A 21,401-nucleotide genomic window follows, 5' to 3' on the forward strand; every position below is an offset into this window, starting at 1 on the left:
TGAATTGAAATTGTGTAATAATTAGTTGATATTTCGTAAGCAAACATGAAGAGATTTTTGTTTATACAATATGCCGGAATGATTCCGCGGCAGTGGGGAACCCGAGATGACGTGCCAGACTTGCATCCCGATGCAACTATCCCCGACCTTCCCCTCCTTCCCCTCGGTCGCATTCACCACCATCACTTTATCTTCATTTCATTTGACTTGAATCTCACTAAGGACATCACACTTTATCCATCCATTATGACTCTCAAGCTGTACGGCTTTGTCCACTCCACCTGCACCCGTCGCGTGCGCACTGCCCTGGCCGAGAAAGGGCTGGACGTTGAAATAGTCCCCGTTGATCTGGCCAAGGGAGAGCAGAAGACCTCTTCTTACCTGAACGATCTCCAGCCGTTTGGCAAGGTACCTGTGCTGCAGGATACAGAAACAGGCATCCAGATCTATGGTTGGTGTTGCAAAAAGTATTCTCCAGATATTCCCTAATAACACTACTTCCGTGAACAGAGAGTCGAGCCATCACTCAATACATCGCTACCAAGTACCGCGGCCAGGGCACCGACTTGGCCCCTCCTGAGTCGGACTTGAAAGCCTTCGCCTATTACCAGCAGGTATACATGGCTATTCCTTGATCCCCATCACAAGTTCCGTGAGACTAATGAAGCTAATGGGATAGGCCCTCTCCATCGAACAATCCTACTTCGACCCCCTCGCTTCTCAGATCGCCTACGAGAAAGTCTTCAAGGCCCGCAAAGGTCATGGAGAGACCGACGAAGCCCGTGTCCAATCCCTCTTCTCCCAGCTCGAACTCACTCTCGAAGGTTACGAGCGGGTCCTGTCCAAGCAGCCTTACCTGGCCGGGCAGCAACTCACACTGGCGGACTTGGCTCACTTGCCGTACGGGGTTTTTATTGAGCCATTTGGATTCACGGAGCTGGTGAGCAAGTTTCCTCATGTGCAGAAGTGGTGGGAGGGGTTGAAGGCTAGGGAGAGCTGGAAGAAGGTTACTGCGTAGTGTGGGTATAATCTTGAATAGGGAATTCAGTAGTAGATAACAGATCAATTGTCAATGGAATTTGCTGCGAAGTACCGGCTATTCCATACATTTGTAATTTCGGGAGTTCTAGTAACCCTGGAAATATTCAGGGATTTATGCATGTCGACGTCTCCATCAATACCACCAATCACCACCGCATCAAGTCGAATACTTCGAGTATGTTCTCATCAGTAAACTGGTATTATCACACGGTACAGATCGAGTGATTAGTGCCCAGAAAAATGCTAGAAAGGGGGAAAGGAGTAGTTCGTACAATAACATTCTTAGTATGAGCACGGTGTTGAATCAACTACACTGATTTAGCTCTCATTGGTAGGCATACATGCCGTGGAGCTTTAGGTTTCGCCTGCGGAATGAGCTTCAACCTCCTTCAGGAACCAGAACAGAAGCTTCCCTCGTGATACTGCCTACAATGGGAACATTCCTCCGCTGGTGCTTGGAATGTATGCTCTAGTTGCAGAGCAACGTCGACTTTTCGAATGCATGACCCTCAATAGGAAGTAAACAAACATCGCGATCCATCCACGATCGTTCAGTGCATTCCGCGCTATCATGGAGTAGTGGGCTAACTTGTACAGCACCTAATACAGTCATGAACATAACGCATGGCCTACAATCTGTGCCCATGGCACGTATAATGCTCTCTTCTAAATACACCGATCAAGTTATCACATAACATTCCAAAGCGTCGTAACTAAAGTACAAGATGGCAGAGAATAAAACACCCAGTGTCTCACAGCCTAGTAAATGGCCAAATCGTCCCCAAGACCAGCTTAAGAGAAGCTTTCCTAGACCTCGTACTCACGCTGCAGCCAAGCAGACTCAGGCCGACTCGAGCAAGCATCATCAGTGGCGCAGGTGGCAGTATCATAACCAGCATATTCGTAAAAAATGTTCGTCTTGTCTTCAATGTCCGAATCGTCCAAGTTGACATCCATGTTCTGGATCGGATACCCGTAGTATCCGGTCAGATCAGCATCGCTGTCGGCCTGCTGCAATGCATTGTCGACGAAGTAACCGGTGGCGTAATGATCGCTGTGGTCGCCGTCGCCAAAGTCGTTGACATAGTCACCCGTCTTGACCTCGTCGGGGTCAAAGTCGTCAATCAGAGCGGCAATGGTATCAAGCAGCTCGTCTCTCGTGTACTGAACACCCGAGCCGTCAATAGTCCGGATCACATCAATGTCGCCGTCCCACAGCTTCTGCAAGCTGTCGTTCTGGTCGGTGCCGCCGAAGCCAGTTCCGTCCATGTTGCCATCCGGCAAGTGCATGAATGCCAGGGAAATATCATCGTCGTCTTGCAGCGTGTAGAGGCTGATGGTCTTGTCTCCGACGTAGATCACGTCTTCGTCCCAGTTGTTGCTCGCCACTGCCATGCGCGCATAAGCTGCCCGCGAGCCATCCTCACGGCTGTTCCAGTAGTCAGATCCCATTCCAGCATCTCCTGCAGTCAGGAACACGGTACGAATGGGCTCGCCAGAAAGAATGTCTCGGATCAGGTCCGGGCTCAGGAAGAGGAGATCGTCATCCTCGTGTGCGACGAAGTTGAGGGTCTTCGCTGATGAGAGAGTGAATGAGCCAAGGGTGGCTAGTTTGCTCCAGATACCGTAAGTCTTCATTATGAGGTTCGTGACTAACGTAAAGAATGACTTGCTTGTGTATACAGGTAGAGTGAGATTTGATATTTCAATAAATTCGTGGGAGACAGCACAGGGAGCCTTGTTTATATCTCGACTTCTAATTACTTCAAACACATACAAACAGATCAAGGAACGGAGCACTCTATGGCTTACATTCCTCGCCAGTAATTAGTCCTATGTTCCCATCCCTTGCTTTGGCAATTTTGGTGACGCCAGACTATGGATCATGGTTTTTGCAAAGCCTGGTGACCTCCGAGGCTCTGCGGTGCCTCACAACTTTGTCAGCCACTCGTGTCTAGATTTACTGTCCAGGGCTGTGATCAACACATCAAGCCATTGAGTTCGATAGTGCGGGATAAAAGATGGAAGATCCTGGTCGCTTTTAAGTATCTTCGCATTCCATACCAAGAGTCGGCTGTGCTCGATCGTAAACACGCTGCGGATCCGCGTGTGAAGATGACTGCCATGAATACGCGAAGCTTAGCCTTTCTACTTCGTACCAAGGCCCGTCTTCTTGAAGAATTCACACCAAGACCTATTGAGTTGGCTCTGATCCTGTGCGTCATATACGATATAGCCCGGCTGGTGTTCCTTAGCGGTAGGTAGTCGGGGATCGCCGGTCTTTCCAGCATCAAGCCCTTCCATAGTTCGGTTCCCCTGTGTTATGACTTAGAAGCGATGCTGAGATGAGCAATGATCGACCTCTGCGACGACATTGTGTTTGAAGATCATGTGCCTGTCATCAGGCGCAATACCTCCCCGGCACTGAAGGAAGTATGCGTGCTGATCTATTAGTGGAATGAAGAATTGCCGAGATCTCAAGTAGGTAGTGGCAGTTTTAATCACTTTTTGGGTGGTAAGAAGCCTACATGCTCTCTAAGAATCGTCTTCCAGAACGACAGGCTCCAGCATAAAGCAGGCAAGGTTCTGGAGTTGACTCCGATGTTCTTCGTCTAGCCTTCGCCATGAGAGTTTATAAGACCAATCATTCCTTGATGGAGAGATGTTTTATTGGAAGGGGTAGACCTGGGCATTCAGAGTAATGTCCCATACTTGATGGTAATTGTGGCGCTCCTCATCAGCGTAGACTCGAAGAAGCAAGATATAGCCCACTCAGAATAGGTATGACGACCGGATATCGGTGCCGTGAATCCGCGATTGAGTGACTGGACTCGTCTGTTGGGGTGCAGAAGTGTGGTCCCACCCAATGTATGTTGGTTCCAAATTCAAGGGAAGATGTGTTGGAGCCAGCACGTTCTGAAAGTATCCCATCAACTCGTCTCAAAAGGTAGTGACGAAGCGCAGGCTACTACAGGATGTTGTCGGTTCGTAACATATTTTTGTATTCTATTGTAAAAGTGGTATGGCATATCCTTTAGTAAGATAAAGGGCTGTTTATACAAATCTTGTTATGTCCGATCAAATTAAGTCGTTAGGTACTTCAACAGGTAGTATATATAGATATATATCCCGAGACTACTAGTGCTCACAAAAGGTACTAGTGGCATAGTACTATTCAATCAACGGAAAACATCATTAGGAATAGTCATGCAACCGGTATGCAGGTAATAGATACAGTATGCGATTGTTTAGGTTCCCCAGAGTCATTATAACCCATCTCCAGTCCAATGACTTTCTACTTCATGGGAGAGATGTTGATGTGTTTCCTAATCGGGTAGTTTATGACTAAGTAGACCAGAATGCAATGATGTCATTGGCCCGAGGGGACAAGTCTGTAATAATCACGTGATATTACCGTGTCTGAATAGTCGGGCTGGCAGTGAAATCCAGCACTAACTGGATAGCTGCAAGCAGGCTACTTAGACGCCAGTCTCCTGATTAGGATAAGGTTAACGAGTATAGGCTTTGAATTGAAACGGCTGATCGCATGTTATGCGAGTAAACACTGTATGTTTCCGACCGTGTCTACGTTACGATGTAGATATTCGACATGCCACATAGTCTCGAAAGTCAAACAAAGTTAATTATAATAGCGTCAACATTGAGTAGCCCAAACAATACGTTAAGTAGTGCAGAAAATTGTCCACAGTACTCCGTAGAACCCAGTATATTACCCAGGAGCTCCAAGTGATCAACCTATATCGAAATATTCCACGCAGCTGCCTAGGCCGTCAGGGACACCTTCTGCCCCCAATACTGACAGTCCGCAAGCGATGCCTGATGAATTACCCTCTCGAAGATCCAGAGACCCACGTCCCGACGACTAATACAATAGCCCACCGCGGGGTTCTCGTCGGTGCCGGTCCTGATCTTCGACAGACCATCGCCATCGCCGTTCACTAACAAGGAGGGCCGTACGAAGAGATACCCGTCGATGGCGCGTTCCTCCTCCGGCTTCTGCATCTCGGCCACAACAAGGTCCTCCATCACCTTCTTATCCGCGTGTGGTACCTTGAGCAGCCAATGGTACAGGGGCAGCATCATGAGTGGCACGTCGCGCGTGTTGCTGAGGCCGGTGGTGCTGATGATCACGATGCGGGGCTTCTGGGGACACGATCGAGCGGCAGAAATGATAGTCTGGATGCCATCTTGGCAAATGGTTGGGTTGTCTAGGGTGGCTTTGATGCCATACTCGAAGCGTGGCTTGCCGCCGAGGCCGGAGATGATCAAATCAACGGGGCGGCCATCAACATAGAGGGTCTTTTGAACAGCTTGGTGATCGTAGATATCACCTTCCGTGACCGTTAGGTAGTTGGCAATGGCGGACTCGGAGACACTGAGCTCCTGGAGCAAATTGTGGAGCTTGGAGGGCGTGCGAGCCACTGTGATTCAGTATTGATCAGGATCAGTTTGAGGTGTTTGTATCGGAAACGGAAAAACAACACATACGGGCGGAACAATGAACGCCGGCTTGTAGGGCAAGAGCCAGACACGCATTGGCACATCCCCCCGTCGCTCCGAAGAAGGCTACTGTTGGCTGTTGTTGTTGTTGCATGTTTGATTTATGGACATTAATTTAAGAGACGATATTAGTACTGATTGCTTGACATTGTGATGTGCGATGATTGTTCAAAGCACCATCATCCCCCTTCGGTCTTTATGTACATTCTTTAAGCAGCGCCGCCCTCCGTAAGTCTCCGTGCGACCGCGGAGACTTCTGGCTGAGCCGCCGTCTTACACCGTTCACTCCCAACACGAGATGGTGGCCAATGAAGGAGCATCATTATGACTCGGGGGCGCTCCGCTGATGCGCGTGTGATCTTCACGGCATGGATTGTAACCACGGTTCGTCAAGCCTTTAGGCACCGCCGGTCATGACTCAGTAGCTATGCTTTCCCCGACCCCTAGATCCCCGAGATATGCTTCCGGAGACGGAGATCGTCCCAGGAACTCCCTGAGCATCTCCAACTCGTCTCTACTACCGCCGTGGGCGAGTATCATTTGTCGATAGCGGAGTCCAGCTTCCGCACTCATGGGATCGTCACGAAAGTTGGAGGTCCAAATGTCCGCTGCCAAGGTCCGTGTGCTAGTCGAGGTAAGAACGAGAAACAGACACCCATTGACACTACACTTACTAGAGGTATGAAAAGTAGTTGGCCTCTTGGCCCCACATGTAATGTTGGCTCGTGGCATATCCATGGCCCCAGTTGACTTCCTCAGGGCCCCGGAGGAGGGTCATTTCTTGTAGTAACGAATTGTATCGCTCGGCAATGCCATTGCCTTCCGAGATTTCCTGGCCGTGCTCGCCATGGATTTCCATATCGAATGCACTAAAGGCAACCTGTCGCAGGGTCAGGATACCCTGATTGACTTGTTTGACAGCAGCAAGTCCCTTGACTAGGTCCTCGGGTATCTCTCTCGGTGGTCGGCTGGCATCTTTCACAGTCCCCTCAGCCAAAGTTCGCTCACAATACTCCGGCAGGTACGTGTAATGGCAACTGAGCTGTTGCAAACACTCTGGTACCCAGCACCAGTATTCCAGCAGCTGACTGGGTGCCTCGACGAAGTCTCGCACAGTTCGATGGCCGGAAAATAGAGCGTGCTTGGCTCTTCCTAGGAGATCATGCATTCCTATAGGCCGTATTAGCAAGGAGAGAACGGTAAAGGGAATCAATGCGACCGACCGTGTCCTAGTTCATGGAACAGCGTGATGACTTCCCTGTGCTGCAGAAGCGCCGGTCGGTCGGCTGTAGCTGGCGATACATTGCACACAAGAGCCGTGGCGACGGGAGATTGACTCCCATCTTTCCTTCGAAATCCCTGCAACCATTTTTTAGTAACGTCTTGGGTCTTTTGCAACATAGTAGACCTACAGGATGGATGTTAAAATTGGCGGCATGGTTGTATTTCCCTGGCCGAGGGTAGATATCCGTATACAGGTAGCCTAGGAAGGAGCCTGAAGACTCTTGTCTGTCGCGTACTGCGAATATCCTGACATCAGAGTGCCACACATTCCGGTCGGTCTTCTCTGTAACTTCCCTAATGGATAATCCGAATAGCCTTTCGAAGATGCCCAGCATCCGCTGAATTGTATGTTCAGCTGGGAAATACTCGGAGATTAAATCATGGCTGACAGAATACTGTTCTTGCAGCATGCGGCGGTGATAGTAGTCGAAATCCCACAGATAAAGCGGTGATTCTAGACCAGCGAATGTCCGTAAGCCTTGTAACTCGCGGATCGCAAGTGGCTGCAATCTATGCTCGAGGTCCTCCAGGAGGTCTGTGACAGCGCCGGGGGATTTAACCAGCTGATGCAGTAGTTGTTGTGCTGCGAACGACGGGAACCCGAGTAGTCGGGCAGCTTCATGTCGCAGAGTGATAGTATCTTGGAATATTTTGACATTTTGAGAGTAGATTGACTGACTACCGAGGAAAACATCTCGCCGGATTTGAGCCACGCTGCATTTTCCCAGAATCATACTGACTGTCGGCCGATCCAAACGAATACGACTAGTCCCCGAAGGACCCCGTTCGAGGTTCTTCAGCATGCCCTCATCGAGGCCCTTCAACTCATCTGTCGCTATCCACAGACTCCCCGGGTCGGTGGCAATGGTGTCCATGAACTGGACACGCAATTCAAGCAACCGCTTCACGATGTGCTGAAACCGATCGCGATCTGCCCCAGCCAGACGGAGGCCATTATCGACAAACATGCGATGGAATCTCGACAGGAGACGTATGGACTCGCCATCTTCATAGTCATCATTGACCTTGCTATACACGGTGTCGACCAGATAGAATAGGCGCTCATTTTGGAACAGTGCTAGGTAAGCTTGATTAACCAGGTTTACTGCCTCTGACGATGCTTTGCGCAGATCCGGGGACGGCGCGACTGATTGGAATAGGGCAATGTACTGAATGTGATACTTGAACTCATTGTCTATGTTGCCTAGTGGACGCACTAGAGTATCAACCGTGGCATCCCCAATTACCACTGTGTCGATTAAATGATTGACGTCCAGCTGGACCCGGCGGATAACCTGATTGGCATGGTCTAGAATCGCCGCGGGTGTAATGTCAAAGGTGGGTAGCGGGGCACATTCCTCGATGGTCATGATGCAGAACACTGCGGCGTAGTTTCATGGACTCCTTACTCCTTGAACTGACGTGGCGATACACGGCAGATATAGCAAGGCATGCGGTCCAAACGGCGCGAGCAGCAAAGTGTCGAAGAGCTCCTCAAGGCAGCACATGACTGAATCCTTTACTGTCCCCTTGACGGTCATATGAGCAGCAAATGGCGAGTCACAAGCCATTGTTATGGCGGACAAGGATAGCTGCATGAGCACCGATACTGTATCCAGAATTAGTGTGAAGCTAGTTGGAACCGTCTCAGGGGAAGCTCCACATATTCTTATCGGGCAAATGGAGATGGTCGACAGGCAAGCTAGGTAATTATCCGTTGTGCGCCACAACAGTGAAGCCTTGGCGTTAAGTAAGAGGCAGAGGAAAAGAAAATATCGATCTCAGGCACGGATGCTATCGGCGTGACACAGCTCCTTGCATAGTAGGAGATCTCACACCGAACATCATGCTATGCTACATGCCTGCCTGGCTGCTGGTTACGCGGGTACTGGCAGCCTATCTAACCACCTCGGTGAGGAGGGGCGCTGTAAGGGCCATTTATCTTCTCATGTCATCTGCGGTGGACGGAGGCATTCTGATGCCATCAAGGGATGCTACCAGCGGGATCCAACAGACAGGCCCTGGCCTGCTTCTTCTATTCTGTGAATCGACCACAGCCTACAAGAGGGATATAGATGGCCAGCATCGGCTTTCACTCTTTTGAAATACTTCCTGGCCGGCACCCATGGCGATTGAAAGCAGACGGTCACCCACGGGGCCACAGAAAGCAAAGTGCTGGGACTTCTAGAACCTTTGTCGATGTAAGCTAGACGCGGAATTACACCCGCCCAAAGGCCTCTATTAATGCCATAATAGCTGTTTTCTCTCACCGAGATTAGGCCATTCACCTCACTTCTTGCACTGTGGCGGCCATATTCTCGCCAAGCAATGCGATAGTCAGGGCCGAAGTTAAAGACAGGCTGAGAAATCACTCACCCACCCCACTTGGTGCGCTGCTTGGGATCTGATTACGCCGAAATGAATCCGATCGACAGGGAATGTGGATCCGATAACCAGATGACAAACATTTAGTCAGGCACTATGGATTCCTCACGAAACCTTCACTATCAATGATGTGACGGAAGGGAAATCGCCGTTGCGCAAATTTTGACGGCCGGGAATTGAAGCGGGAAGACCCGTTCAGTCCGAGCCCAACAATGAAATCTGACCCGTTCAGGGTCCTCACTGCCATTCCGGGAACCGATGCGAATATTGCAACGGCGTCGCATGAATATCATTAACCTAAGTGTCAATCCCGCGAACACGGATCAGCAACGCTTCGAGTGTCATGCGTCTCCCTGCGTGGCGGCCTTGCAGATATCAGTCAGGGAGTTTCTGGCCAGCCAGGATTTGCGGCTAGGAGGCGCCTAGTGTCTGGCGATGTCTCAGGCCGATGCCTGACCCGGCATGCCGAAATCTGGCGGTGGATCCTGTCCGATCACGGCACGGTAAGTTTATATGGGCCCAGGATCACGAGCAATATACAGACGATCCAACGAGGTCACTGGTCCCCTCGGGAAGTGGATATCATCCTGCTGACGGAGGATTATGAAGCAACTGGATACGGGCCATTGCAGAACGGATGCAGCTTCATGAGAGGTATAAAAGCCCAGTGAGCAAGGTCTTGAAGCTATCATCACCGTTCAAACATTCCGGAGTGATCATGGCCACCAAGATGCTTCGAAGCTTGACCCTTTTGGGTGCGCTGTCAACGGCCCTTGCAGCGCCTTCTACCCGTCACTCTGGTTCCCAGTATGATTACATCGTCGTTGGTGGAGGTACCAGCGGTCTCGTGGTTGCCAACCGCCTGTCGGAGAACCCCAATGTGTCGGTCCTCATCATCGAAGCCGGTGGTTCAGTTCTCAACAACTCCAACGTCACGGATGTCGACGGCTACGGACTGGCCTTCGGTACAGACATCGACTGGCAGTACGAGACAACCAACCAGTCCTATGCGGGCAACGCCCCCCAGGTGCTGCGTGCTGGAAAGGCGCTTTCGGGCACGAGTGCCATCAACGGTATGTCATACGTGTGATTGAATGGAACCAAGCACTAACGTATTCACAGGAATGGCGTACACTCGGGCCGAAGACGTCCAGGTTGACGCATGGCAGACCATCGGTAACGAGGGATGGACCTGGGACAGCCTGTTCCCCTACTATCGGAAGAGTGAGAACTTGACTGTTCCCACCGCCAGCCAGCGTGCCAGAGGAGCCACCTACGACCCCAATGCCAACGGCGAGGAGGGTCCGCTGTCCGTAGCCTGGCCCGACATTCCCGCCAACAACCTCACCAACACCCTGAATGCCACCTTCCAGGGACTCGGTGTTCCATGGACTGAGGATGTCAACGGCGGCAAGATGCGTGGCTTCAACGTCTACCCTTCCACCATTGATTACACCGCATATGTGCGTGAAGACGCCGCCCGTGCATACTATTGGCCCATTGCGTCCCGCCCTAACTTGCACCTGATGCTTGATACTTTCGTCAACCGTCTGGTCTGGAAGAATGGAGGATCCCAGGGTAATGCCACTGCTGCTGGTGTCGAGATTACCTCTTCCAATGGCACCATCAGTGTCATCGGAGCAAGCCAGGAGGTCATCATTTCTGCCGGTTCATTGAAGTCGCCCGGTATCCTGGAACTCTCCGGTATCGGTAACCGCGATATCCTGGAGAGGTACAACATCTCTGTCCGTGTCGATCTTCCCACCGTCGGTGAGAACCTTCAGGACCAGACCAACGCGGGGCTAGGTGCTTCCACCACCCCTGGTCTGACGGGCACCAAGACCGTGGTTTATCCCAACATCTATGATGTTCTTGGCAACGACACCTTGGCGGTCGCACAATCCGTCCGCCGCCAGCTCAAGCAATGGGCCAACGAAACCGCCAAGGTGAGCAGTGGCACCATGAAGGCTGAGGATCTGGAAGCTCTCTTCCAGCTGCAGTATGACCTGATCTTCAAGGATAAGATCACGATCGCGGAGATCTTGTACTACCCCGGTAGCACCAGCAGTATTAGCGCCCAGTATTGGGCCCTGATGCCCTTTGCTCGTGGATATGTCCACATTGGATCCGCCGATCCTACTGCCAAGCCGATCATCAACCCCAACTACTACAAGTTCGATTGGGATCTTACCAGTCAGATTGCGGTGGCCAAGTACGTCCGCAAGACCTTCCAGGCTGCTCCCTTGGCCAACCTTGTTACCGAGGAGACCAACCCTGGCTTTGAGGCCGTGGCTGCCAACGGCTCCGAGGAGGACTGGAAGGCGTGGTTGCTCACACAATGTAAGTTTATTCCAGTCTTCCAGACTATACTGATGTATGCATGCTAATCGCCATTCACAGACCGCTCGAACTTCCACCCGGTCGGCACTGCTGCCATGATGCCCAAGGACAAGGGCGGCGTGGTCAGCGACCGCTTGACGGTGTACGGCACCAGCAATGTTCGCGTGGTGGATGCATCCGTCCTTCCCTTCCAGGTGTGCGGCCACCTGGTCAGTACCTTGTACGCGGTGGCTGAGCGGGCCTCCGATCTGATCAAGGCCGACTCTGGTCTCTTCTAAGCAGATGTGTCAGTAGTTAGTCCTTGAATGGTGTAATTTATAGCATAGCAGGAACATAGATCATAGATTTATCATCATTACCACATCCACACTATGTACATAACATAATCGTTCGTACCATGTTCATGAAGCCACATTCATTAGCCCATTACTGTACAATAGAGCCGGCTGTCCATACACAACCATTAACAACATCATTCACATTACACCAGTCACCCTCTAGTAAACAGAGGAAGTCGTGTTCAGGGTGACATTGCGGATCGTGCACCCCTCGGTCTTGTACTGCTGCGCATACGTTCCCTCGAAAATGCTCGTCAACCAGTCCCACGCCCGGGCGTTACCATTCACCTGCTCTGCGGAGTGTCCACCGATGGTGTTCCGCTCATACAAGATGTTCAATCCCAGTCCACAGTACCGCTTGATCACGCGATCCGTGTCCTGGATGGGACTGATCTCGTCGTGAATGGCCTTGTACGCGAGCACCGGCATCTGCGGGAACCCATGGTAGCCCATGTATCCGTCCTGGTTGAGTGCCTTCTGCACCACTTGCGCCTGGAACGTGGCCGATCCGTTGACGAAATAATCGAAGATGTTCTGGAAGGCATAGAAGACCTCCGCTTCGGACAGGGTCAGGTCCTTGGCGGCCAGGAATCCCGTGCGGTTGTAGGGTCCCGTCGTCTTCAGCTGGCTGAGGATGAACTCGTACGTTTCAGGATGCTGGCTCGACAGACCCAGCGCGGCGGCGGGGATGAGTCCTGCGCTGATGGTCGAGGTCACCGTGTTCATGACACTGGTAACGTTGGGAGTGAGTCCACCCACGGCTAGACCGGCAATGTTCAACTCCGGAGCGTATTGCATCTGCAGCTCAGCAGCCCATTCGCTAGCCAAGGCACCGCCAGAGTATCCCCAAAGAGCGTACTTGGCATCCTGGTTCAAGCCGAATCCGGAGGCGAGCACGCTGCGGACCGAGTCAAGGGTGGCATGGCCGGACTGCACACCGGCAGTGAAAGAGGCGTTGGGGCCCTCGTAATCGGGGACGTTGACGAACCAGCCCTGCTGCAGGGCGAGGATAATATCGGAGGGCGGGCTAGTGTACATGGCGTAGCTGGGACTGGCGTTGACGTCGAACGAATCGTACGCGATCTGGTAGGAGAGCAAGACGCTCTGGTTGATGGCGGCGGAGGCGGCCTCGGTGGGCACTAGCAGGGTAGTCACAGCCCACGAAGGCTTGTATTGACTGTCTGTAGTGCGGTAGAGGATGTTGTAAGCCGCCGAGGCATTGCCCACTACCACAGTCAAGTTGCCGGGCGCGGGCCGCACGCGCAGGATGGCACCGGGATCTGCCTCCTCGAAGCCCTCGGGCGCGCTGTACCAGGGATCCTGGCTGGGCGGGATGGGCGAGGAGCCGGGCGTGGGCAGCGCCGTTGCGCCATGGAACAGGCTCGCGGCCAGAAGCAGCACCGAGGGGATGTACATGGCGGGAGGGAAGATCAACGGGGGTGCGAGGTGAGAGGGATAGAGAGGGAAGGTTTGGAAAATCGGGCAGATCAGCTTTGTATTAATAATTTCTACTATAACCAAGCTCTGCTTCCTCTGTGTTTTGCCAGGATCCGGATCGAAGGATCCGTGGCTTCGATGGAGAGGGCGAACCCGCCAGTAGGAAACGAGCGGATGAAAGTCAAACCCCGGGCTTGATTCATGCAACAACATCCCGCCTGCACCTCTCCTCCAGTGACCGTTGGGCATCACGCCCGAGCGGGGATGGACTATACCGGCTTCAGCAAAGCATCCGGGGCGGGTCTCGCGTGCGATGACGGCACTGGTGGAGCCGGCAGAACAAGAGCTGACCCAGAAGTTGCGGATCTCTCGGATGCGCTGGTTGCTGGTTGCTGGTGCCTGGAATGAGTTCCCACCGAATGAACGAGTTTGATGGTCGTCGATTGGGATAGAACTGCCGCAGGAGACCAAAGGAGAGAAGTTTATTCCGGGGAAGCTTTTTGCCTAGGGCTTGGCTGAGAAGGGGAATGACGAAGCTGCTGCAGGAACTAGTTCACCCAAGCTAGCAAGGGTGGTATGAGGAGAAACTGCAGTGTTCACATGCTATCGGGAATGTAGAAGTCCGATAGAATACTTAACAGCAGGCGGGCTTGGACATATTAGACTTAGAGGAGTAGATGAGCCACATCCATACAGTACCTCGTAGGACTAGAGTTGGGTTGCGGCGGAAGCTTTACCAACACAAACCCCGAGCAGCTTGTTATTGCATGACACAAATCTCCGATGCCACTTCACACGCATGCTTTGCTCAATGCCCCACAGAGAGCTTGATCGGGGATCGCCGCGATGAGCTCAGCTTGCCTCGCGACCGATTGAGTCTTCAACTCATTTCCGATAGCCAGTCAGACCGACCAGAGACAGTCAGAATGATATCTATGAAGCACGCCTAAACTTTGAGGTCATGATAGACAAGCATGACCACCTCCGTCGCAAGAATCGGGTGAACTGTATGCATGGCTGGAGATTCATTGAATGTTATTGTGCTGACAGATACGTGCTGATGGATCAGCCTCGCGGATTTCCTATTTGGGAACTCAACGTGGCGCTCTCCCCCCACGACCCTAATCTACTTTGACTCTCTCTGCTTTTTTCCCCGCTCGATATGTTGCATCGCTAATATGTTCGTCTCTTCTCATCACATGTACTTTACTGACAGGACCTCGGCATCGTACCGTGTAAGTCTCCTTCACCTGACCAACATTTTAAGGAAGTGATGGGCACAGAATCTCACCCAGTGGTGACACAAATAGGTACTGCCTGTATCCTACTAGTTGTTGAAAGCCCGCATAGCCACCAAACAACACCAGTCGGGCTAGGCCGGACTTCAATAGAGGTAAACAATCAATCAATTTCACCGACACCCTACTTGATTGCCCCGCTATCATCATTGCCTTTTCTCTAGAAATACAGCCCAGCCCATAAGTTGAAAATCTCCACGGGATAGGAAGATCCAGTCCACAGCTAAGGGGACCTAATGCTCAATTTGCAGATCGGAATAGAGTTGCGTATCTAAATCGAAGTATTACGTATCGCGTCATGATATCTTCTACAGAGTTCAATTCTTAGTTCCTGTTACTGCATGTTCTAGCCACTTGTGGACAGGTAAGTATAGACGAGGAATGAGACATATCTCTCACCGTCGATCAGCCATCTCGACAGTCTACCATGGCAGCTCCTTTCCATCATACTGGTTTAAACCAGGGTTGTTCTCCCACCCAGCAACATGAATATTCAAGAATTTTCCATTGACTTCCACACCCCGATCACGGATCATCTGCAAAACGCGCTCGACTCCAGTTCCGACCGGAAGATCAGCGTGTGAATTTGCTTCGTTTGTTTTCAACCACTAACGTTGGACTTAGATGTATGGTCGTGACTTGAGGTCTGGATTAGCACTCACCCCAGGACTCACACAGAATACGGTAAACTCTTCCTTCTCAAGCTCTTGAGAATAAAGCACCGTCATCATGTTCAAGGCGGCCTTGGTGATCTTGTAGGAGGGGGCGGGCAGGTCCCGATAGACGGGCTGCTTTGCAATGGAGCCGACGCTGCTGGAACTGGAGGATGCGAGTTGGGATTAGTCACATTCAGTTACTGGGTCAAGAGGGTCATACATGTTGATGATCTTCTTCATGGAGCCCTTCCGCAATAGCGGCAAGAAGTTCTGGGTTATGATATGAGGGCCCGTCACATTGACATGGAACGTGTCTTCCAGGTCTGTCCTGCAGGACATTAGTTTCCATCAAAGATTGATGCGGTCCACGGGTCAAAACCAACATGTCCTTAAGCCGGCCCCAGCCCACGATGCCAGCATTGTTAATGAGTACATCCAGTCCCTTATCTCCTAAGATGTCCTCGATGGTATGAGCGGCCCTTTGTATGGTCTCGGGGATCGCGACGTCTAAGTGGACTAGCACGACTCGGTTGGGATGCCGGTCCGCTAGATCCTGCAGGGCGGCATTGACCGATCGTGAGGTCGCAATGATGGTGCTGACTTCTGAGAGAGGCTTTTCTGATAATTGGCGCACCAATTCGAAGCCGATCCCTCGAGTACTACCAGTAACTAGGTAGGATGCCATGGTGCGTATTGTATATACAGCCGAATTCGCTCAGTGCAAAAAAAAAAAAAAAAGTCGCATTGACGAAAGCCCAACATTTTATATACGTCCTAGTATCCCTTCTATGGCCCCTCCGAATCCCCTATTCCAATGATTTTCGCCTCTCTCCATGCTTGTCTTCGTGTACAATACCTCCCGTGCCTGTAGCCACTGGTCGGAGTTAGTGAGCTGGAGATAATTAACTCCGGAACATAAGGTTTGCTATGTTGCACAGGTCCGCAAACCCCGAACAGGAGCCGATCTTTACCAGCATAGCAGCGATTATCCGTGGATGTCTATATCACACCCATGGGTGTCATGATTGAAAGCTGGTCTTCTTATAGTTACCTCTCGCTTTAGCCGTGCATATCTTGTACCCGGTTCTGCCCGTCGATTACCGCGCGGGATCAGGCGCCTTGTCGGTTTCCCCTTTTGGGGGAAGCCGCTCGCGGAATAATTTCGGGGCGTTAACGCTAGGTATTATTTGGTTAGCGTGTGTGATTGATACCGATACCGGTTATTTTCAAAGCCAGCAACAAGAATAAGAGCATGAGACACCTGGTCGACAATCAGCGACTTTCATAGATACTCGGACATACAGCTCAAGGCCCTAATACTGAATGATGTGTTTGACAATTAACAGCCCCCAGTCTGGAGTCCCCACTGATTGGGCGATGGATCAAAGTGCCTTCTTGCAGTGGAGTCCAATAACTCATGCTACACACGCCATATAAGAAGAGTAGACCCTGACAACATATTTTGAGGTTCGCTAACCCTCCACTTCAGTTCCAGACCTTCAGAGCCTAGTATATACAAGCAGAAGTTATGAGTGACAAATATGCAGCAGTGCGCCAGCCCAAGGGCGCTGGCGACGCGCGTCCAACTGCCCTGCAAGTTATCCAGGATGAAAATCTTGAGGGCCAATGGTCTGACAAGGTCATCCTCATCACCGGCTGCTCGTCAGGCCTGGGTGTGCATACTGCGCGAGCACTATATGCTACCGGTGCTACACTTTACCTGACGGCCCGGGACCTCGACAGGGCGAAAACAGCGCTTGGTGATATGCTTGACAGCCCACGCGTGCACCTCTTGTCTCTGGATCTCAATTCTCTGGCTTCAGTGCGTGCCTGTACGGAGGAATTCACATCAAGATCTCCCCGGCTTAACGTACTCATCGCGAACGCTGGAGTCATGAGCTGCCCGGAAGGAAGGACGGGAGATGGTTTCGAGACGCAATTTGGGACCAACCACCTGGCGCATTTCCTCCTCTTCCATCTCCTACGTCCTGTGATGCTGGCATCTTCCTCACCGGGATTTCACTCACGGGTGGTGCTACTATCCTCCGGCTCGCATCGCTTTGGCCAAGTCAACTTTGACAATCTGACCTGGGAGGGCGAGTTCGACACCTGGATGGCCTATGCACAAAGCAAGACAGCCAACATCTGGACCGCTAATGAGATTGAGCGGCGGTATGGAGCTCTTGGTCTGCACGCGGTCAGTTTGCATCCTGGGACCATTGCCACAGACCTGCTGCGTCATGTGCCGGCTGACCAAATGGTGATTTGGACTGCGGATAAGGAGTTGGAGAAATATTGGAAGACCCCTGAGCAAGGAGCTGCCACTACAGTCTGGGCGGCAGTGAGCCCAGAGATGGAAGGGAAGGGTGGAGTGTATTTGGAGAATTGTGCTGTGGCCAATGCGTGGGTGCCTGCGGCTGGTCCTTGGGGACCGGGATATGCCCAATGGGCGTATAGTCCGGAGAGCGAAGCAAGGCTTTGGGATGTATCATTAAACTTATTGAAGTTGCAGGAGTAGCAATGGATTGCGCTACTGATACTCGTATTTCATGTTTACTAATTTACCGAGATCCTATTTCAAAGCAGAGGCAGCTTAATCGATACAAGTAGGAGACATTCACCCTAGCATTGCTTGAACTTAAGAGGTTTAGCGTGGGCCCTATAATCAACTTGAGAAGTGAATGTTTTACACGGCCCTCTGTTATATCTTCAGCCATGTCCACCTCATAACTGCTGGTTAAACTCCGCAATGACACTGCGCGGTGCCTGATACGGACCGAGACTCGTCCATTCCATATTCAATCCAAAGCCCCGGGGTCCTCCGACACGCAGTCCTCGCTCATCTCCGGTCCACAGAGGATGCGCTGCCATGCCGATGACATTCACGCGCAGGCCATACCGCAGCTCCTGCGACCCGATTGCCTCGCCATCTTGGCCTAGAACCGAGATGAGGTCGGGTACTGTGCAGATAACCTGCTGCGCTGTGGGGTATGCAGGGTCGATGTACGCAGCATAGAGAAACTCGTTTTGAAATGGAATCACCAAGTGACGTGTTTCTGCCGAGACCTGGTTGTCCATATTCTCTCTCTCCTCGCCGGATAACGGTGCAATTGTGCACTGGCCGACCGTGTACCCGCGACTGACATCTCGCTTCACGTCGATGATCTTGCCACTGTAGAGCAGTTTGCCGAGTGTGGTTTCGAACTATGGACATATTAGTTTGATATTTAAGAGAATAAAAGCAGTACTTACAATGGCTTTGATGATGTCCGTCTTGGACCGGCGGGCGCGATGAATAGCGCGACCCAGATACCAGGCTTGGGACACTGTGTTCGGGATACAGTATTTCTTGACAATGTCAAAGGTCAAGGGTACAGCAGCCACAGCAGTCGAGATACCAAGATTCACACACTGGCATCGAAGCAGTTCCTCCACTCGACGGTTGGACTCAGCTTTCTACAGATAATCAGCGGAAAAATGTGAGCTCTTTACAGGGGAGTCATACCAACACCACCCCAACATTACCTTTCGCGTCCGCAACCACACACGGGATTATGGGGTGTCCATAGACATAAGGCGTCCCTAAGCACGAACTCGGCATTTAGTCCAGCAGGTCATAGGGGTAATGGCTTCTTACCGTGCTCCATGGTGGGATAGGCGCGGCCCATGAGATCACCATCGAGAACCGGAATATCGTAGTAGGCGCTGGTGGGAAAGGTAGACATGCCATTTCCTCCGCCAATCTCGTCGGCAATGATTCCTTCAAAGTGTGTATGTCCAGAGAGACGGACGACATGGTCGATGGCAGTTGTGAGTTCTATCTTGGCCGGGATTCGCTCCCCCGACACACTGGGGGCGCCGTACCACGATCCAAACACGCAGACACCCGAATCGTTCATGCTATCTGGAGATACCACCCTCATACGTCCCTTTGCGTCAGGGCTTTGTAGCCAGTCAAGACATTGCAAATACTGAAGATAAGACGGGCCCCCACCACCAGTGCCCAACACACCGGTTCCGGTCGCGATGAACTCCAAGTCGACGGCGGAAAGGTACCAGACTTGGTCCGTCACCTCAGGAACATATGTGTCAAGATCGAGGGAGGCACTGTGTTTGGTGCTAATGAGAGCGGGAACCACCGTCTCCACTTCTGATGCTTCCTTGAAGGACGAGTCATCGACATCAGTTGACATCCAAGATACCAAATGCTCCTCTGCAGAATCTCCCGGAGCGGGAGTTGCAAGCTTTCCAACAGCCTTGACAACAAGCCGGACTGCTTTGTTCGTGACATATTGCAGTGGTATTTTATCGACCTCCACAACGCTCACATCGTCCTTGTCAGCCCCGCGTTCGATGGCGGCCTGTATCGCCTGCTGCTTTGCTGCTTCCACTACGGCTCCCTCATCGCGACCCTCCAGGATCTCAATAACATCCACCTCACCAGAGACTTTGGCGATGGCAGCCCCAACCGCGTTGGCAGAGTCATGGTGCGGAGGAACAATGCACTCGGCGACGCCCTCAAGTGCGTCCATGTACACGATAGAGCCACCTCCGACTAGTAAGAGAGTCACGGGCTGGTCAGACACTTTCATCGCGTCGATAGTGCGCTCGAGTATTTTCTTTATGCCTGCGCGAGCTTCGGTAAGAACAGTGATCGGGAGGTGCTTCACCCGAGAGCGCTCCCCAAGCTCAGCCTTGCCAGACGCGACAACAATATCCGTCGAGGTCATGGTATTGCCGCCAAAGACTAGGGCGTCCTGTGTCAAATGGTATCCAACCGAGTCGGGTCCAACACTCACGGTGCCTTCGGCGCCATCAATGTGGATGCGACTCCCTCCACCCAGTCCCACTGAGAGCACCTCTGGGATAGAAAAAGCCGTACGTACTCCGCCGACTTCAACAAAGTTGGGCGCCTTGCGGGGAAATCCAGATGGCAAGAGAGCACAGACATCGGTGGTCGTTCCTCCCACATCCATAACCAGGACTTGAGTGGCAGTCCTGCTTGTGATGCTGCGTTGGTCCAGACCGGCCAGATAGGCTGCCCCCGTCAGACTGTTTGTCGGTCCACTGGCGAAAGTCTGGATAGGTCGCTCTGCAGCCATTGCAGCGCTCGTCAAAGTACCATCGTTTTGAGTAAGATACAACGGGCATTTGAGCTGTAGGTTTTTCATGGCGAGACAGAAAGCTCGGATGGTCCTCTTCGCCAGAGCCAGGATGGAGGCGTTGAGTATCGTTGCATTCTCACGTTCCAGCAGCCCAACACTGCCAATATCGGCAGAACACACCACGGATAAGTCAGGGCTTTGCTGTAACATCAGTTTCTTGCAAGCTGCCTCGTTCGCGCCCCCGTGGTCAAGGGGCGAGAACACCCCAACGAGAGCAACGGTGGTGATTCCGGCCTTCTCGATCGCAGACACGGCATCCTCAATCTGTTGAGGGCAGATGGGCGCGATTTCCCGACCATCAATTTCGAGACCTTAGACGTATTCATTAGCATCATCTATGACCCCGGGAATTGTCTGAGGTACCTCCGTCGAGATAGAAAACCGGTCCTCCGATAATTTCACGAAGTCGTGGTGGAAAGTCGGGGAATGGTGGTACCTAAGCTACCATCAGTGACAAGATATCAATGAAAATACCTAAGATTGCCAAGGGGAGGGTTACCGCCCGAGTGTATGGACCACACAGACGAACGACAGCGACCTTATTGAGCCGACCGGGGTCCGCCTCCACAACAGCGTTGACGAAGTGAGTAGTGCCGATGGCTACACTGCGCACCTCGTGGGCGGGAATCTGCGCCTTGGCGAGGACATCGACAATGGCCGTGCAAATACCAGAAGTCACATCGGCAGTGGTAGGAGTTTTGCTGGAAGCGCACACGCCCCTCTGTCGATCTCGATGCAAGTCCTGTTCATGGAGGGTTGCGGCTGCCGTGTTGAGGATAGCAGCATCGGTATTGGTGCCACCCACATCCACACCGATCCGATAGAATGCCATCTTGACGGGCCACTGATAGTTGATAGGGGAATGAGATAGGGTTCCAGGACGGGATATGAACGGTCATTTGTACCTGTGGCACATGTGCCCTCAATCTGTGCAAG

The 21,401-nt window shown here is 52.0% G+C and overlaps 10 protein-coding genes across 10 annotated transcripts; 4 read left to right on the forward strand and 6 right to left on the reverse strand.

Annotated features, from left to right (window-relative positions):
- The first annotated feature begins 150 nt into the window (after positions 1-150).
- Positions 151-1,113, forward strand: BO85DRAFT_515746 (glutathione S-transferase family protein). Its single transcript, XM_025664803.1, has 3 exons — positions 151-451; positions 511-614; positions 680-1,113. The coding sequence occupies exons 1-3, from the start codon at positions 247-249 to the stop codon at positions 1,016-1,018; spliced, it is 648 nt and encodes a 215-aa protein (XP_025521127.1). The 5' UTR covers positions 151-246; the 3' UTR covers positions 1,019-1,113.
- Positions 1,114-1,848: 735 nt separating this feature from the next.
- On the reverse strand, positions 1,849-2,679 carry BO85DRAFT_494961 (uncharacterized protein; the record flags this gene model as incomplete). Its single annotated transcript, XM_025663891.1, has 1 exon — positions 1,849-2,679. The coding sequence occupies one exon, from the start codon at positions 2,677-2,679 to the stop codon at positions 1,849-1,851; it is 831 nt and encodes a 276-aa protein (XP_025521128.1).
- Positions 2,680-4,754: 2,075 nt separating this feature from the next.
- BO85DRAFT_19472 (NAD(P)-dependent oxidoreductase) lies at positions 4,755-5,814 on the reverse strand. Its single transcript, XM_025654461.1, has 2 exons — positions 5,551-5,814; positions 4,755-5,483 (listed from the first exon to the last, which is right to left on the reverse strand). The coding sequence occupies exons 1-2, from the start codon at positions 5,654-5,656 to the stop codon at positions 4,825-4,827; spliced, it is 765 nt and encodes a 254-aa protein (XP_025521129.1). The 5' UTR covers positions 5,657-5,814; the 3' UTR covers positions 4,755-4,824.
- A 159-nt stretch (positions 5,815-5,973) lies between these two features.
- On the reverse strand, positions 5,974-8,274 carry BO85DRAFT_515748 (M3 family metallopeptidase; the record flags this gene model as incomplete). Its single annotated transcript, XM_025664804.1, has 4 exons — positions 6,975-8,274; positions 6,786-6,921; positions 6,237-6,732; positions 5,974-6,187 (listed from the first exon to the last, which is right to left on the reverse strand). Exons 1-4 carry the CDS (start codon positions 8,214-8,216, stop codon positions 5,974-5,976), a joined length of 2,088 nt encoding a protein of 695 aa, XP_025521130.1. The 5' UTR covers positions 8,217-8,274.
- A 572-nt stretch (positions 8,275-8,846) lies between these two features.
- BO85DRAFT_444523 (uncharacterized protein) lies at positions 8,847-9,275 on the forward strand. The gene is made up of 2 exons (XM_025659030.1): positions 8,847-9,047; positions 9,103-9,275. The coding sequence occupies exons 1-2, from the start codon at positions 8,922-8,924 to the stop codon at positions 9,181-9,183; spliced, it is 207 nt and encodes a 68-aa protein (XP_025521131.1). The 5' UTR covers positions 8,847-8,921; the 3' UTR covers positions 9,184-9,275.
- Positions 9,276-9,696: 421 nt separating this feature from the next.
- On the forward strand, positions 9,697-11,959 carry BO85DRAFT_19493 (GMC family oxidoreductase). Its single transcript, XM_025654468.1, has 3 exons — positions 9,697-10,304; positions 10,354-11,571; positions 11,632-11,959. Exons 1-3 carry the CDS (start codon positions 9,869-9,871, stop codon positions 11,847-11,849), a joined length of 1,872 nt encoding a protein of 623 aa, XP_025521132.1. The 5' UTR covers positions 9,697-9,868; the 3' UTR covers positions 11,850-11,959.
- BO85DRAFT_444524 (lipase 1 precursor) lies at positions 11,916-13,353 on the reverse strand. The gene has a single exon (XM_025659031.1). The coding sequence runs from the start codon at positions 13,323-13,325 to the stop codon at positions 12,069-12,071; it is 1,257 nt and encodes a 418-aa protein (XP_025521133.1). The 5' UTR covers positions 13,326-13,353; the 3' UTR covers positions 11,916-12,068.
- A 1,713-nt stretch (positions 13,354-15,066) lies between these two features.
- Positions 15,067-15,985, reverse strand: BO85DRAFT_360296 (SDR family oxidoreductase; the record flags this gene model as incomplete). Its single annotated transcript, XM_025655544.1, has 4 exons — positions 15,067-15,252; positions 15,307-15,463; positions 15,521-15,628; positions 15,684-15,985. 4 exons carry the CDS (start codon positions 15,983-15,985, stop codon positions 15,067-15,069), a joined length of 753 nt encoding a protein of 250 aa, XP_025521134.1.
- Positions 15,986-16,407: 422 nt separating this feature from the next.
- BO85DRAFT_19592 (short-chain dehydrogenase) lies at positions 16,408-17,979 on the forward strand. The gene has a single exon (XM_025654474.1). It carries the CDS (start codon positions 16,829-16,831, stop codon positions 17,816-17,818), a length of 990 nt encoding a protein of 329 aa, XP_025521135.1. The 5' UTR covers positions 16,408-16,828; the 3' UTR covers positions 17,819-17,979.
- A 45-nt stretch (positions 17,980-18,024) lies between these two features.
- BO85DRAFT_410953 (hydantoinase/oxoprolinase) lies at positions 18,025-21,314 on the reverse strand (the record flags this gene model as incomplete). The annotated part of the gene is made up of 6 exons (XM_025657501.1): positions 20,965-21,314; positions 20,829-20,901; positions 18,938-20,776; positions 18,806-18,882; positions 18,553-18,756; positions 18,025-18,504 (listed from the first exon to the last, which is right to left on the reverse strand). Exons 1-6 carry the CDS (start codon positions 21,295-21,297, stop codon positions 18,025-18,027), a joined length of 3,006 nt encoding a protein of 1,001 aa, XP_025521136.1. The 5' UTR covers positions 21,298-21,314.
- Between the last annotated feature and the right edge of the window lie 87 nt (positions 21,315-21,401).

The sequence above is a fragment of the Aspergillus piperis genome, assembly GCF_003184755.1.
Source record: "Aspergillus piperis CBS 112811 unplaced genomic scaffold BO85scaffold_1, whole genome shotgun sequence".
Classification (NCBI taxonomy): domain Eukaryota; kingdom Fungi; phylum Ascomycota; class Eurotiomycetes; order Eurotiales; family Aspergillaceae; genus Aspergillus; species Aspergillus piperis.